At 44.4% G+C, this 18497-nt stretch overlaps 1 protein-coding gene across 1 annotated transcript in view; it reads right to left on the minus strand.

Moving 5' to 3' along the window:
* Nucleotides 1-14483: 14483 nt before the first annotated feature.
* Nucleotides 14484-18497, minus strand: part of cntrl (centriolin) — a 226409-nt gene continuing 222395 nt past the window's right edge. The window contains exon 32 of the mRNA XM_052462629.1: nt 14484-15217. Coding sequence (XP_052318589.1) covers nt 15207-15217 — 11 coding nt within the window. The 3' untranslated portion in view covers nt 14484-15206. The remainder of the gene's footprint in view (nt 15218-18497) is intronic.

Raw genomic sequence — 18497 nt, forward strand, 5'->3', positions numbered from 1 at the left:
CTAATCAATACCCAAACTGAGATTCAGTGAAAATAGACATTTCATAGAGTTTTCAGACTTGTGTGTCATGACTATCCCCGTGTGTCATGACTCTCCTGATCAGGTCAGGTTACAGGAGACCACAACCCTACAGATTATCTCTCACCTCAACAGAGGAGGAGAGATCTAGGGGTATGAAGATGTGGGGGTTTTATGACCCCTCGCGCCCATTGTAAATCTTAGGCAACAGACAAAATTCCTTTGTCCTCTCACTATGGAGAACCGTCCTCAGAACATTTAACATGCAATAAATGGACTTTGGAACAATGGTTTCGTCAGCCACAATGGTGGTAATGACAATAGATGGAATATGAAAATTAATGTAATTTTTGTTATGTTATTAAAAGTCAAAGGACGGCGTTATAACAAAAACATTAACTTTAAGAGTTTTCCTAATATGTGCATGATGTTTATAGATTGTACGTTGTGTGGAAAATGTCCAAATCAAAGAGAGTGTTTTTGTAAAGATGAAATGTGAAGTTAGTTGTCTAAATTGGATCGGAGTAAAATCTAGACCTTGCCTCATAACTTGGTACGCCCAATTGCCCTGAAGGCGGTTACGCCCACTTCTGACCCGAGGGTATACGACATGTGAGTTAAGAATGAATATATCAGACTAAGTGACGCGAGCTGCAGTAAAGGTCTGAGTAGTCAACAAACCCAAAACGCAACATGAGGTTGAAGACAAAGGAATCATATTCTACCCATGCTACGGATGAGTAGCTGCATCTAAGAGGGTGAATTCAAGCACTGTATTTTGGCACTGTATAATGGCCCAATGACCACTGATGATCTTGAAATCTAGCCTGGAAGATAGCCAATGAGCTGAGGTAAACGGCAATATGTAATGGTTATACGTTCAAAGACCAGCCTTTGTCGTAAACACTGCCGTAAAATAAGTTAATTCGCCATTGCAAATCCTACCTGACAGAGCCACGAGTGTTACTCATAGCAGTACATCTGTTCATTTTATGTGTTGATACAGGGCTCATACGTGAAAGTATTCTTACTGAAACATTTTTTTTCCCCACAGTGGCAGTGATTCTGATTATGCGCCACCAATGTCTAGGTGTCCATCCCCCTCTGAAGCTTGTTCATCCAGCCGGACCCCTGCTGTCTCTGGCTCCACACCTACCCGGCCATCTAGAGGTTTGAAGTCAGTGACAAAGAAGCAGAGTTGGGGAAGACAGAAACCTGCAGACAGAGGGTCGTTGGCACTCTGTGTTGGAACCAATTCCACCAGTTTTTAGACCAAAAAGGCAGCCAGGACCTCAACTAGACATGACTGCAAAGTACAGACCCCTTCAACTTTTCAACTGTTTTTCACCTCATCAATTGTTCATTCCCTGGTGGCGAACACCAATAAGTACGGGGCTTAGTAGCAGGCAGGCATGGAAGCCCATTTCCATGTCAGACCTTTTTTTATTCATTTAACTGGTCATTTACATGGGGCTGGTGAAGTTGAAAACTCTGAGGGACGACTGGAAAATGTCAGCTCTCTATCAACTTCCTTTCCCCACCACTGCCATGTCTTCTAAAAGGTTTCTGACTATCTCACGGGCGCTTCACATCAGTGACCCAGAAGTTGATGGGGAGAATGACGAGAGGCACAGCAAGGTTTTATAGGCCCTGCAAAATCAAACCTCTCTACCCCAGCATCGTTGAGGCCTGCAAGACCTATTTTCAGCCTGCCCAGAACCTGTCCATCGATGAGAGGATGGTAGCCTCAAAGGCCCGAATCAGCATCAAACAATAAATGCGTAACAAACTCACCAAATGGGGTTACAAACTGTTTGTTTTGGCTGATTCTGTGTGTGCCTACACTTGCAATTATTTTGTTTATGAGGGGAAAAACAGTTTTGCTACCGGTAATGGACTGAGTTATGATTCTGTTATGGAGTTATTGGATTTTCAACTGCTGGGGAAGAGCTACAAACTGTTTGTGGACAACTTCTACACAAGCCCTACCCTGTTTACAGAGCTGAGGAAGCGGGATGTGTGGGCTTGTGGCACCATTCGGACCAACAGAGTGGGCTTTCCAAAAGCAAAGGTGAACGACATGCCTAAGCGGGCTGAGCGGGGTACCATGCGATGGATTTGTGAAGATGGCCTGCTCTTTGTAAAGTGGATGGATACCAGAGAGGTGGTCATGTGCACAACTATCCACAAGTCCTTCAGTGGTGATCACGTCGTCAGGCGTGTGAAAGACGGTAGCGGGGCATGGACCACAAAAAATGTCCCCATTCCAGCTGCGGTGAAGGACTACAACAGGGCCATGGGAGGTGTGAACCTGCCAGACGCACTGATAGGATACTACAATGTTCTCCACAATACCATTAAATGGTACAAGACATTTTTCTATAATTTCATTGACATTGCTGTGGTGAATGCCTTCATTCTCCAGAAGGAAATGGCCAAGAGCTGTGGACAGCCCTCCATCTCACAGCTAGCCTTCAGGGAGCTGCTCATCCAGGAGCTTGCTAGCTACAGCAAGTCCACTGCAGCACCTTCTGTCCCCTCTGTCCCTTCTGCTCCAACCAGTGGTGTTCACCTGCCCAGATTAATCTCTGCAGGCATGAATGTGCCTCAAGGCTAAAATGGCACAGTAGGGAGATGTCGTTGTGCCCTTTATCACAGGAAATGACCCATCACCTGCACCACCTGTTCAGTAAGCCTCTGCTTTACAGCAGAAAGAGACTGCTATGGGCCATGGCAACAGCAGCACAATATTGTGTAGAGGACTGAGGGTCTTCACAATATTGTAAATAGAAAATGTGTAAATAGTTACCTTTTTTTGTTATTTTTAATTTATCTTTTTAAATATTTTTATTTTTTCTGGGTGGAGGGCGTGTTAGAAAATCATTTATATATTTTGTATATAGTTATTTCCTTTCAAAATGTATCACTGTACCAATTCGGCCACTTGTGTACATTTGGGTACATTTGTGTGGGACACCTGGGTGACTTCATGCTCAATGTCATGTAGCTCGCTCATTTTTGAAGTTATATGTCTAAAACTTTGCTCAGCGATTGTTGCCATCTTATGTTCTTCATTCAAATCATCCCCAGCATCCTATCTTTTGTTTGGCTGTTCTTGTTCATTTGAAAGATGATGCAGCAACAATAAAAAACAGAGAACTTGTTTATTTCCTTGTATTTTCTTCTACCAGATCTATTGTGTTATATTCTCCTACATCTTGAACATAGGGTGAGACAGTCTTACTAGTTTGTAAATTCATTTTGAAAGAGTATTTTCCAGTAAGCATAATCAGTGCTCTAACTCATCCCTTGCGCTGGTCTGGAGCAGTGACGCAGGGCACCATAATGAACTACAAATTACCTCTATGTCCCGCAGCATAATCTCAAAACTTTTAGTTGAGCAACCACTGTAGGTGGGGGGCGGCACGATCGGGGGTTGCTCGTGCACGTGAAAGCCGCTCAGCTGAGGCAGAAAAAAAATTGAGTATGCTATATTTTGGAAAACTAGGCTCCCCACCTAAAGCTTCCGGTCTGGAAAGCCCTTTAAGGTTGATGGTTTTGTCCACCACATAATCGGAGCCATACCGCTCATAGTGTTTACTGTTCACATTGCTCTTACTTTATAAATAGTGATGCACAGCAGCATTGGCAGGAATGAGATGTCTGTCCAATGCGGCTGGCTATTCCCAAAGCGGGGCTTCTCCAGTATTCAGAAGCCCACCTCCCTCCTCCAATTCCCACTATCATCCAAATGCCTGACTGGGGCTTTCCGGCAGCTCTGTGAGTGAGAAAAAACATAGACTGAGCCACTACATGTGACTGATAATTGTAGCCCAATTTACTAAACATATCAATTAGTGCAAGGCCATTAATCTTCATGAGAAATCTCAATTAAGCTGTTTTAGTCACCAGAAATGGCCATGGGGTCGAAGACTCCCTTCTCTTTTCCCAAACAGGTATTTAGCCTATTTTAAAACATGTTTTTTCAGGGCAGAGTTTATGAGCACATGTGGAACCAATATTGTATTGTTGCTGTGGCTTTTGTGTCAAATCTCATGTAGGCCTGCCTAGTTGAATTTAAACTGCACCAAGCAAGCAGATATCATGTGTTTCATATGGGCTATATGGTCAGGACCATCAACATACTGATGGCTGGTTTACCCCAAACACAGATGAGGCTAGTCCTGGAATAAAACTTAATTAGGTTACGTTAAGTTAAGTCTACATGCCAAAATGTACACTTAGAAAAAAGTGCTGTTTATAACCTTTTGTTTTTTTGGGACAAGATTAAAGAACCCTTTACTAAAAAAAAGTTATACAGTGCCTTCAGAAAGTATTCATACCCCTTGACTTATTCCACATTTAGTTGTTACAGCCTGAATTCAAAATGGATTAAATCATTTTTTCTTCTTCACAGAAATATCTTATTTACATAAGTATTCACACCCCTGAGTCAAAACTTTGTAGAAGCACCTGTGGCAGCGAGTACAGATGTGAGACTTTCTACTTAAGTCTCTAAGAGCTTTTTTCACCTATATTGTGCAACATTTGCACATTATTATTTTCAAAATTCTTTAAACTGTCAAATTGTTTGTTGACAACTATTTCAAGTAGATTTTAGTCAAAACTGTAACTCGAACATTCACTGTCTTCTTAGTAAGCAATTCCAGTGTAGATGTGGCGTTATGTTTTAGGTTATTGTCCTGCTGAAAGGTGAATTAATATCCAAGTGTCTGGTGGAGAGCAGACTGAACTAGGTTTTCCTCTAGGATTTTGCCTGTGCTCAGCTCCATTCCATTTAATTTTTTTCCCTGAAAAACTCCCCAGTCCTTTACAATTACAAGCATACCCGTAACATGATGCAGCCACCACTATGCTTGAAAATATGGAGAGTCATACTCGGTAATGTGTTACGTTGTTTGGGGCAAATCCAATACACAAATCCAACACTTTGTATTCAGGACAAAACGTGAATTGCTTTGCCACATGTTTTGCAGTATTGTTTATTCTGTACGGGGTTCCTTTTCTGCACTCTGTCAATTAGGTTAGTATTGTGTAGAAACTACAATGTTGTTGATCTATCTTCAGATTTTTCCTATCACAGCCATTAAACACTATAACTGTAAAGATGTAATTAATAACTTCACCATTATCAAAGGGATATTCAATATATATATATATATTTTTTACCAATCTACCAATAGGTGACCTTATTTGTGAGGCATTGACAAACCTCCCTGGTCTTTGTGGTGGAATCTTTGTTTGAAATTCACTGTATGACTGACGGACACAGAGTGAGTCCATGCAACTTATTATGTGACTTGTTAAGCACATTTTTACTCCTGCACTTTAGGCTTGCCATAACAAAATGGTTGAATACTTATTGACTCAAGACATTTCAGGGTATCATTTTTATTCATTTGTAAAAACAAAAACATAATTCCACTTTGACATTATGGGGTATTCTGTGTAAGCAAGTGACAAAAACATCATCTTAATTTTATCCATTTTAAATCAGGCTGTAACACAACAAAATGTGGAAAAAGTCAAGGGGTGTGAATACAGTGAAGGCACTGTATATAACTAGTGAAGGCAAATAAACTTGAGGGTTCTAACCCTACCCCAGACTGTAATGGGGATTTTTGAAAACAACAGCTAACAAACGCTAACCCAGTCACATCAAACTCTGAAATGACAAGTAACAATCGCTTTTCATTTGTTTCAGCTGTTTTGTATTGAAATGTATAACCATATTAAGGATGCTGCTGCTTGATTTCGCCTGGTCAGAAAAATATGTTAGCTCTCTATGGCAGGAGGGAGATCTAATTCATATATTGCAACATTGTTGCAGAGGTCTCAGTGGCAAACAGAAAGGTTCATATAAACCTATGCTGTTGCAAGCTAAATGCTAGCTAGATGCAAGAGGAAATAATGTGTTTAATAAAAACATACATTCTTAGATTAAAAAATATTCTATAGAACCTTTTGGTCAGTTCAAATTGATCTGCCATTCCAGCATGCTGAACCAACTTGCAAGTAACCTACAAATAACCTCATTATTTTTCTATGTATTAAGATAAGCAAAATTGATTATTTAATTCAAATATATGAAGCCAAATTCATTTGATAAACTATATCCTATGCTAGATAAATTAAAAATGCTAAACAGAAAAGGCTACTTCAATTTGCCACTTTACAAGCTAGCCAGCTAACTCTTTCAAATAAACATATATATGCCAAATAAAGCTACAGACCATGCCTGACATTGGTAATTAGCTAATTGTTACTTTTATGTTAGTGTGGAGTCAATTTAGGGGACCATGTTTCATGAAGCAATTAGAATATTTGTTGAATGAGAGGAGGTATGTATAAATGATTTATAATAAATTATGTATAATAAGTATTGGTTATTCAATAGCCTACCTAGTTAATCATTATGTGACTTTTAACACTGTTTTGCTCAGTCTGGCAGTAACCCAGAACTATCGGAGGTAGAGGATCTCTCTTTCGGCTGCTGCCGATAACAACTGCATGTATGTTGTTCCTCTACATCATAATAATTGTAAGTCTGGCATAGCATTTTGTCTTCATTTTGGCAGATTAACTCATTCTTATTTCGGAATATTAACTTGTTTTTGCTCTTTTTTGTTTTGTTTTTTGAACCAGTCAGGCAACAACCCATACTGTACTGACAGGGACGGATTTATTCAAGGGGGCCCAAGAGGCAGCAAAAAAAAAAAACATATACAGTAGATTACAAATGTAGTACTGTATAGTTTTTAAAAACATTTACTGCAACTGCCAGGAGCCCTCTCTCAATGAGTGTAGACAGCCTGTTGCTGCCTACTGCCGCTCTGCTTATCGTCAGATGGTGGGAGGAGAGAAGGTAGGGGGCCCACTTGGGTAACTGGGGCCCTTCCTTGATTGGGAAACTGATTAATAGTAATTCAACAAAAAAAGAGCCAAAAAAACAATTGCTTTCTTTTTTAAAACAAATTTATCCAACCACAGGAGCCTGCTGTCAATGTTCAAAATACACCAGAGAGAATAATTTAGCCACAGAGGATCAATAGTTTTTAAAAATTAACTGGTTTAAATTTGATCACATTCACAGACTGGTAACTGCCAAAATAAAAGAAAGACCAACAACCTGGCAGAACAGCTTCAATGCGCCTTGGCATAGATTCCACAAGTGGACCTAAACCATGCCAGGAAAATGCACCCCACACACCATAACAAACTTTGTATCCCTTATTTACTCCAAGTGTTTCCTTAATTTTGGCAATTACACGTTGCCTATCGTAAGGAATGCCGCAATTTGGGCATCATATGCGCCAAATATGCAGCTTGTTGCGTTGTAGCCATAGACATACAGTGCATTTGGAATGTATTCAGACCCCTTGACTTTTTCCACATTTTGTTATGTTACTCTTTTGTTTAATACTCTAAAATGTATTAAACAGTTTTTTTCCCCCCAGGTTTTAACACATTTATAAAAAATATAAAAAACTGAAATATTACATTTACATAAGTATTCAGACCCTTTACTCTGTACTTTGTTGAGGCACCGTTGTCAGCAATTAAGGACTTGAGTCTTCTTGGGTATAACGCGACAAGCTTGGCACACCTGTATTTGGGGAGTTTCTCCCATTATTCTCTGCAGATCCTCTCAAGCTCCTTCAGGTTGGATGGGGAGCGTTGCTGCACAGCGTTTTGCAGGTTTCTTCAGAGATGGTCGATCGGGTTCAAGTCCGGGCTCTGACTGGGCCACTTAAGGACATTCAGAGACTTGTCCCGAAGCCACTCTTGCGTTGTCTTGGCTGTGTGCTTATGGTCATTGTCCTGCTGGAAGGTGAACCTTCGCCCCAGTCTGAGGTCTTGAGCGCTCTGGAGCAGGTTTTCATCAAATAAAATACAATTTTATTGGTCACATACACGTGGTTAGTAGATGTTAATGTGAAATGCTTGGGCTTCTAGTTCCGGCAGTAATATCTAACAAGTAATCTAACAAATTCACAACGACAAATGTACATATGTATGCGCGATGGCCGTGCGGCCTAGGCAAGATGCAATAGATGTTATAAAATACAGTATATAAACTCAGCAAAAAAAGAAACGTCCTCTCACTGTCAAATGCGTTTATGTTCAGTAAACTTAACATGTGTAAATATTTGTATGAACATAAGATTCAACAACAGACATAAACTGAACAAGTTCCACAGACATGTGACTAACAGAAATTGAATAATGTGTCCCTGAACAAAGGGGGGTCAAAATCAGTCAGTATCTGGTATGGCCACCAGCTGCATGAAGTACTGCAGTGCATCTCCTCATGGACTGCACCAGATTTTCCAGTTCTTGCTGTGAGATGTTACCCCACTTTTCCAACAAGGCACCTGCAAGTTCCCTGACATTTCTGGGGGGAAAGGCCCTGGCCCTCACCCTCCAATGCAACAGGTCCCAGACGTGTTCAATGGGATTGAGATCTGGGCTTTTCGCTGGCCATGGCAAAACACTGACATTCCTGTCTTGCAGGAAATCACACACAGAAAGAGCAGTATGGCTGGTGGCATTGTCATGCTGGAGAGTTATGTCAAGATGAGTCTGTAGAAAGGGTACAACATGAGGAAGGATGTCTTCCCTGTAACCCACAGAGTTGAGATTGCCTGCAATGACAACAAGCTCAGTCCGATGATGCTGTGACACACCATCCCAGACCATGACGGACCCTCCACCTCCAAATCCCGCTCCAGAGTACAGGCCTCGGTGTAACGCTCATTCCTTCAACGATAAACGTGAATCCGACCATCACCCCTGGTGAGACAACTGCAAACTAGTCAGTGAAGAGTACTTTTTGCGAGTCCTGTCTGGTTCAGCGAAGGTGGGTTTGTGCCCATAGGCAATGTTGTTGCCGGTGAGGACTTGCCTTACAACAGGTCTACAAGCCCTCAGTCCAGCCTCTCTCAGCCTATTGCGGACAGTGTGAGCACTAATGGAGGGATTGTGCGTTCCTGGTGTAACTAGGGCATTTGTTGTTGCCATCCTGTACCTGCCCCGCAGGTGTGATGTTCGGATCTACCGATCCTGTGCAGGTGTTGATACACGTGGTCTGCCACTGCGAGGACGATCTGCTGTCTCCCTGTAGCGCTGTCTTTGATGTCTCACAGTACGGACATTGCAATTTATTGCCCTTGCCACATCTGCAGTCCTCATGCCTCCTTGCAGCATGCCTAAGGCACGATCACGCAGATGAGCAGGGACCCTGGGCATCTTTCCTTTGGTGTTTTTCAGAGTCAGTAGAAAGGTCTCTTAATGTCCTAAGTTTTCATAACTGTGACCTTAATTTCCTACTGTCTGTAACCTGTTAGTGTCTTAACGACCGTTCCACAGGTGCATGTTCATTAATTGTTTATGGTTAATTGAACAAGCATGGGAAACGGTGTTTAAAACCTTTACAATGAAGATCTGTGAAGTTATTTGGATTTTTACTAATTATCTTTGAAAGACAGGGTCCTGAAAAAGGGGAAGTTTTTTATTTTGCTGAGTTTACATATGAGATGAGTAATATAGGATATGTAAGTGTCATTATTTAAAGTGACTAGTGATACCTTTATTAAATCAATTTATTAAAGTGGCCAGTGATAAGAGTCTGTGTGTTGGCAGCAGCCTCTCTATGTTAATGATTGCTGATTGCCAATCTGATGGCCTTGAGATAGAGGATGTTTTTCAGTCTCTCAGTCCCAGCTTTGATGCACCTGTACTGACTGTACTGACAGTGGCTAAGGTGGTTGTTGTCGTTGATGATCTTTTTGGCCTTCCTGTGACATCGGGTGTTGTAGGTGTCCTGGAGGGCAGGTAGTGTGCCCCCGGTGATGCATTGTGCAGACTACACCACCCTCTGGAGAGCCTTGATGTTGAGGGCTGTGCAGTTGCCATACCAGGGGGTGATACAGCCCGACGGGATGCTCTCGATTGTGCATCTGGGAAAGTTTGTGAGGGTTTTAGATGCCAAGCCAAATTTCTTCAGCCTCCTGAGGTTGAAGAGGTGCTGTTGTGCCTTCACCATGCTGTCTGTGTGGGTGGACCATTTCAGTTTGTCCGTGATGTGTATGTACTCTGAGGAACTTAAACCTTTCCACATTCTCCACTACTGTCACGTCAATGTGGATAGGGGGTTGCGCCCTATGTTGTTTCCTGAAGTCCAAGATATTCTCCTTTCTTTTGTTGACTTTGAGTGAGAAGTTATTTTCCTGACACCACACTCCGAGGGCCCTCACCTACTCGCTGTAGGCTGTCTCGTTGTTGTTGGTAATCAAACCTACCACTGTAGTGTCACCTGCAAACTTGATGATTGAGTTGGAGGCGTGCAAGGCCACGCAGTCAGGGGTGAACAGGGAGTACAGGAGAGGGCTGAGAACGCACCCTTGTGGGGCCCCCGTGTTGAGGATCAGCGGAGTGGAGATGTTGTTTCCTACCTTTACCACCTGGGGGCGGCCCGTCAAAGTCCAGGAGCCAGTTACACAGGGCGGGGCCTCTGGGATTAGATCCAATGTCCAGGATGAAGGTCCGAACAAAGGATCCGTTTCAGGAAAGTTGTATTCTTGTTCGTAATGTTGGTAAGTTGACGTCGCTCTTATATCCAATAGTTCTTCCCGGCTGTATGTAATAACACTTAAAACCTCTTGGTGTTAGGGGGCAGTATTTTCATTTTTGGAAGAAAAAAACGTTCCCGTTTTAAACGGGATATTTTGTCAGGAAAAGATGCTAGAATATGCATATAATTGACAGCTTTGGATAGAAAACACTCTAACATTTCCAAAACTGTAAAGATATTGTCTGTTATATAACAGAACTGATGTTGCAGGCGAAAGCCTGAGAAAAATCCAATCCGGAAGTGCCCCAGGTTTTGAAAGCGCCTCGTTCCAATGACTCCCTATTTAACTGTGAATGTACCATCAACGAGCTTATGCTTTTTACGTATTCACCAAGGTGTCTACAGCATTGTGACGTAGTTTTACGCATTTCTGTTGAAGAATTGCCGTAGGCGGCCACATTGCGTAAGTGGTCATATGGTGGCTCCGAGAGAGATTCTCGCGTAAAATACAGAGGTAGCCATTATTCCAATCGGTCCTAGTGAAAAACAAATTGTCCCGACGGATATATTGTCGAATAGATATTAGAAAAACACCTTGAGGATGGATTCTAAACAACGTTTGCCATGTTTCTGTCGATAGTATGGAGCTAATTTTTAATATTTTTCGGCGTTGTGGTGACCGCAATTTCCGGGCGATTTCTCAGCCAAACGTGAAGAACAAACAGAGCTATTTCGCCTACAAAAATAATCTTTGGGGAAAAAATTAACTTTGGCTGTCTACCTGGGAGTCTTGTGAGTGAAAACATCCGAAGTTCATCAAACTATTTAATTTGATTGCTTTTCTGATTTCCGTGACTAGGTTGCCTGCTGCTAGCAAGGCATAATGCTATGCTAGGCTATGATAAACTTACACAAATGCTTGTCTAGCGTTGGCTGTAAAGCATATTTTGAAAATCTGAGATGACAGGGTGATTAACAAAAGGCTAAGCTTTGTTCCAATATATTTCACTTGTGATTTTCATGAATAGGAAGATATTCTAGGAAGATTTATGTCCGTTGCGTTATGCTAATTAGTGTCAGATGATGACAGCGGTCCCGTTCACTGGATGGGGTGTCACTACAGGTTAAGATCCTCTGGGCTAACAATGTAAGAAATAATGCGTTAAAAAAAATACTGCATAGTTTCCTAAAGACAGCTAGCCAACAGCTAACAGCTAACAGCTAGCCAACAACAACCCGGTCGCATTCCGCTTCGCTCCACAGTTAGTATCACATTTTCATTTCATTTCATTACAGTACAACGGTTTGATTTGTTTGATCGTAGCTAGCTACATAGCCGTCTTTGTTTCAAAGATAATTGTGTAGTCTAGAGCGATTTCCTAGGTTAGCTAGCCAGCTATTGTCGTTCTTTTAACGCAACGTAACGTAAACAACACTGCTAGCTAGCCAGCTAGCCCCGATTAGCAGCACTGTAGAAACTATTACACTCAACGGAACGACTTGATTAGTGTAGTGTCAACAACGCAGCCACTGCCAGCTAGCCTACTTTAGCAGTACTGTATCATTTTAATCATTTTAGTCAATAAGACTCTTGCTACGTAAGCTTAACTTTCTGAACATTCGAGACGTGTAGTCCACTTGTCATTCCAATCTCCTTGCATTAGCGTAGCCTTTTCTGTAGCCTGTCAACTATGTGTCTGTCTATCCCTGTTCTCTCCTCTCTGCACAGACCATACAAACGCTCCACACCGCGTGGCCGCGACCACCCTAATCTGGTGGTCCCAGCGCGTACGACCCACGTGGAGTTCCAGGTCTCCGGTAGCCTCTGGAACTGCCGATCTGCGGCCAACAAGGCAGAGTTCATCTCAGCCTATGACTCCCTCCAGTCCCTTGACTTCTTGGCACTGACGGAAACATGGATCACCACAGATAACACTGCTACTCCTACTGCTCTCTCCTCGTCCGCCCACGTGTTCTCGCACACCCCGAGAGCTTCTGGTCAGCGGGGTGGTGGCACCGGGATCCTCATCTCTCCCAAGTGGTCTTTCTCTCTTTCTCCCCTTACCCATCTGTCTATCGCCTCCTTTGAATTCCATGCTGTCACAGTTACCAGCCCTTTCAAGCTTAACATCCTTATCATTTATCGCCCTCCAGGTTCCCTCGGAGAGTTCATCAATGAGCTTGATGCCTTGATAAGCTCCTTTCCTGAGGACGGCTCACCTCTCACAGTTCTGGGCGACTTTAACCTCCCCACGTCTACCTTTGACTCATTCCTCTCTGCCTCCTTCTTTCCACTCCTCTCCTCTTTTGACCTCACCCTCTCACCTTCCCCCTACTCACAAGGCAGGCAATACGCTTGACCTCATCTTTACTAGATGCTGTTCTTCCACTAACCTCATTGCAACTCCCCTCCAAGTCTCCGACCACTACCTTGTATCCTTTTCCCTCTCGCTCTCATCCAACACTTCCCACACTGCCCCTACTCGGATGGTATCGCGCCGTCCCAACCTTCGCTCTCTCTCCCCCGCTACTCTCTCCTCTTCCATCCTATCATCTCTTCCCTCTGCTCAAACTTTCTCCAACCTATCTCCTGATTCTGCCTCCTCAACCCTCCTCTCCTCCCTTACTGCATCCTTTGACTCCCTATGTCCCCTATCCTCCAGGCCGGCTCGGTCCTCCCCTCCCGCTCCGTGGCTCGACGACTCCTTGCGAGCTCACAGAACAGGGCTCCGGGCAGCCGAGCGGAAATGGAGGAAAACTCGCCTCCCTGCGGACCTGGCATCCTTTCACTCCCTCCTCTCTACATTTTCCTCCTCTGTCTCTGCTGCTAAAGCCACTTTCTACCATTCTAAATTCCAAGCATCTGCCTCTAACCCTAGGAAGCTCTTTGCCACCTCCTCCCTCCTGAATCCCCCCCCTCCTCCCTCTCTGCAGATGACTTCGTCAACCATTTTGAAAAGAAGGTCGACGACATCCGATCCTCGTTTGCTAAGTCAAACGACACCGCTGGTTCTGCTCACACTGCCCTACCCTATGCTCTGACCTCTTTCTCCCCTCTCTCTCCAGATGAAATCTCGCGTCTTGTGACGGCCGGCCGCCCAACAACCTGCCCGCTTGACCCTATCCCCTCCTCTCTTCTCCAGACCATTTCCGGAGACCTTCTCCTACTTACCTCACCTCGCTCATCAACTCATCCCTGACCGCTGGCTACGTCCCTCCCGTCTTCAAGAGAGCGAGAGTTGCACCCCTTCTGAAAAAACCTACACTCGATCCCTCCGATGTCAACAACTACAGACCAGTATCCCTTCTCTCTTTTCTCTCCAAAACTCTTGAGCGTGCCGTCCTTGGCCAGCTCTACCGCTATCTCTCTCAGAATGACCTTCTTGATCCAAATCAGTCAGGTTTCAAGACTAGTCATTCAACTGAGACTGCTCTTCTCTGTATCACGGAGGCGCTCCGCACTGCTAAAGCGAACTCTCTCTCCTCTGCTCTCATCCTTCTAGACCTATCGGCTGCCTTCGATACTGTGAACCATCAGATCCTCCTCTCCACCCTCTCCGAGTTGGGCATCTCCGGCGCGGCCCACGCTTGGATTGCGTCCTACCTGACAGGTCGCTCCTACCAGGTGGCGTGGCGAGAATCTGTCTCCTCACCACGCGCTCTCACCACTGGTGTCCCCCAGGGCTCTGTTCTAGGCCCTCTCTTATTCTCGCTATACACCAAGTCACTTGGCTCTGTCATAACCTCACATGGTCTCTCCTATCATTGCTATGCAGACGACACACAATTAATCTTCTCCTTTCCCCTTCTGATGACCAGGTGGCGAATCGCATCTCTGCATGTCTGGCAGACATATCAGTGTGGATGACGGATCACCACCTCAAGCTGAACCTCGGCAAGACGGAGCTGCTCTTCCTCCCGGGGAAGGACTGCCCGTTCCATGATCTCGCCATCACGGTTGACAACTCCATTGTGTCCTCCTCCCAGAGCGCTAAGAACCTTGGCGTGATCCTGGACAACACCCTGACGTTCTCAACTAACATCAAGGCGGTGTCCCGTTCCTGTAGGTTCATGCTCTACAACATCCGCAGAGTACGACCCTGCCTCACACAGGAAGCGGCGCAGGTCCTAATCCAGGCACTTGTCATCTCCCGTCTTGATTACTGCAACTCGCTGTTGGCTGGGCTCCCTGCCTGTGCCATTAAACCCCTACAACTCATCCAGAACGCCGCAGCCCATCTGGTGTTCAACCTTCCCAAGTTCTCTCACGTCACCCCGCTCCTCCGCTCTCTCCACTGGCTTCCAGTTGAAGCTCGCATCCGCTACAAGACCATGGTGCTTGCCTACGGAGCTGTGAGGGGAACGGCACCTCAGTACCTCCAGGCTCTGATCAGGCCCTACACCCAAACAAGGGCACTGCGTTCATCCACCTCTGGCCTGCTCGCCTCCCTACCACTGAGGAAGTACAGTTCCCGCTCAGCCCAGTCAAAACTGTTCGCTGCTCTGGCCCCCCAATGGTGGAACAAACTCCCTCACGACGCCAGGACAGCGGAGTCAATCACCACCTTCCGGAGACACCTGAAACCCCACCTCTTCAAGGAATACCTAGGATAGGGTAAGTAAGGGTAAGTAATCCTTCTCACCCCCCCCAAAAAAAAAAAAAAGATTTAGATGCAAGTGGCTGTTCCACTGGATGTCATAAGGTGTATGCACCAATTTGTAAGTCGCTCTGGATAAGAGCGTCTGCTAAATGACTTAAATGTAAATGTAATGAAGCGAGGCAACCATCTCTGTATGCGACTCTGTACTTGGCTCCTTTCATCTTTCCCTCGATCCTGACTAGTCTCCCAGTCCCTTCAGATGAAAAACCTACCCACATCTTGATGCTGCCATGCTGCCACCATGCTTCATCGTAGTGGAGGTGCCAGGTTTCCGCCAGACGTGATGCTTGGCATTCAGGCCAAAGAGTTCAATCTTGCTTTGATCAGACCAGAGAATCTGGTTTCTCATGGTCTGATGGTCCTTTAGGTACCTTTTGTGGCTTCTGTCTGGCCACTCTACCACAAAGGCCTGATTGGTGGAGTGCTGCAGAGATGGTTGTCCTTCTGGAAGGTTTTCCCATCTCCACAGAGGAACTCTGGAGCTCTGTCAGAGTGACCATCAGGTTCTTGAACACCTCCCTGACCAAAGGCCTTCTCCCTCCCCTCAGTTTGTCCAGGCGGCCAGCTCTAGGAAGGGAATCGGTGGTTCCAAACTTATTCCATTTAAGAATGTAGGCCACTGTGTTCTTGGGGACCTTCAATGTTGCAGACATTTTTTGGTACCCTTTGCCAGATTATGTGCCTCGACATAATCCTGTCTCGTAGCTCTACGGACAGTTCCTTCAACCTCATAGCTTGGTTTTTGCTCTGACATGCGCTGTCAACTGTGGGAACTTATTTTATCAGGTGTGTGCCTTTCCACATCATGTCCAATTAATTGAATTTACCGCACGTGGAGTACAAGTTGTAGAAACGTCTCACAGATGGTCAATGGAAACAGGATGCACCTGAGTTGATAGCAAAGGGTCTGAATACTTATGTAAATTCTGTTTTTAATATATAATACATTTGTGACCAACCTGCCCAATTCGGTCTTATGTAGCAATGTAGTTGTGTTTTTTACATTGGATAAAAGTAGAGATTCAGAGCTCGTTCACAGATTGTTGGACCTGTGGTAGGAGTTGGACCCAGGGCCGGTGTTATGGCCGGGCCTTAGGGGGCCTGACCCGCCCTACCATACCTTTTGCCCCTCCAAATAAAATATTTAAATATTTATCATTTATTTGACCGAGATGCACGTAGACAGAAAGACCCATCAGTCTCAGTTAAAGCATCTGAGAATCCGAAACAGCGCCCCTCTATCTCAATATGTGTAGACCATGAATCTGATGCTGTCTGGACCAAAAGAGTATGGCATGTCATACTATTTCTGGCCAGACAGCATCAGATACATGGGCTATATATAGTGTGGCGCTTTTTTTCCTCGCTCTGAGGTTTTCTCAGGTGATATAGTTTCTGCCGGGAGGAAGAGGTAAAGCGAGAGGGCTCACTCTTGCCAAAAATCTGTCCAGAATGCGTTTCTATAGTAATAATATGCAGACATAAGCTTGTCGCCTGCCTTCTTGCTTTTGGGACAAAATCTCCCATTGTTTGTGCGGAGACATGAGCATCACTAAATTATATACAGATCAGTGGCGTTTGGTAATGTTTAAGATGAGGGAGGATGGTCTCCCAAGTGGCGCAGCGGTCTAAGGCACTGCATCGCAGTGCGTCACTACAGACCCGGGTTGGATCCCAGGCTGTATCACAGCCGGTCGTGACTGGGAGACCAGTGATGCAGCGCACAATTGGACCAGCATCGTCTGGTTAAGGCCGGCCGGGATGTCCTTGTTCCATTGAGCTCTTGTCCCGGGTGCCTGCAAGCTGGCTTTGGTTGTACAGTATTTTCTCCGACACATTGGTGTGGCTGGCTTCAAGGTTAAGCGAGCAGTGCGGCTTGGCATGGTTGTGTTTCGGAGGACGCATGGCCTTCGACTCTCCCGAGTCCGTACGGGAGTTGCAGCGGTGGAACAAGACTGTAACTACCAATTGGATATCACGAAAAAGGGGTAAAAGTACAACAAAAAATAGCTTTATTTCTATTACAGCATATTAGATGACTGTCATTCATATTCCATTCACCCAGCTCAATGTCACCGGTTTAGGCTACTACATGTTTCTCAAAGTTTTCCTATACCCATCAAAAGGTTGCTACAACCTAGCCTATGAATGAAAGTAGGTGCACTGGTCAAGATAAAAATGTGAGTAATCAAGGTCACAGACAGTGACACATTCAATACCGCCTTGCACACTATTGACTGCATTTAGCTGATCAAAGGGGTAGTCATTAGTCCAACAGTTGAGAGTTTCTATTGGACAAATTCAGGTATGTTTCCCCGTTTCGTTCTGTTTTCCATTTAAAAAGCGTTTTTCAACAGAATCTGCCAAATGGATACATCCCTGATCACATGCGAACACAGTTCCCTTTCATAGCAGCCACATACAAAGAGGATGATATTTTCCTTGTTGCATAATTCATTCTCACTTTGAAATGCTCTCCTCTCACCTTTTCACTTCGGTGCACAATTATTTTTTTTACCTTTATTTAACTAGGCAAGTCAGTTAAGAAAAATTATTATTTACAATAATGGCCTACTGGGGAACAGTGGGTTAACTGCCTTGTTCAGGGGCAGAACGACAGATTTTTACTTTGTTAGCTCAGGGATTCAATCCAGTAACCTTTTGGTAACTGGCCCAACGCTCTAACCACTAGGTTACCTCCCGTCTAACACTAAGGGGTCTGGAGTCTTTGGTAATTTTTAGGGCCTTCCTCTGACACCACCTGGTATAGAGGTCCTGGATGGCAGGAAGCTTGGCCCCAGTGATGTGGGCCCCATGATAGTTTGTTGGTAATGGAACTCTCAACCTGCCTCCCTACAACCCCATCGATGAGAATGGGGGTGTGCTCGGCCCTCCCTTTCCTGTAGTCCATGATCATCTCCTTTGTCTTGATCACGTTGAGGGAGAGGTTGTTGCACCACACTTCCAGGTCTCTGACCTCCTCCCTAGGGTTGCACATTTTGGGGAATATTCAGAGGTGGAAACTTTCTGTGGGAATTAAGGGGAATATATGGGAATTAATGGGAATTAACAGAAATATATGGGAATTAATATTAATACCATTTAAATATAGATGTTTTTTGCATTGGATATATTTACCATATCATATGGATACATAATTGTAAATGTTTAAATGCTTCCAATAGACATTTTTTTAAACAATTTAGTTACGAACATTAATTTAA

Source organism: Oncorhynchus keta, chromosome 14 (assembly GCF_023373465.1).
Source record: "Oncorhynchus keta strain PuntledgeMale-10-30-2019 chromosome 14, Oket_V2, whole genome shotgun sequence".
Lineage (NCBI taxonomy): Eukaryota > Metazoa > Chordata > Actinopteri > Salmoniformes > Salmonidae > Oncorhynchus > Oncorhynchus keta.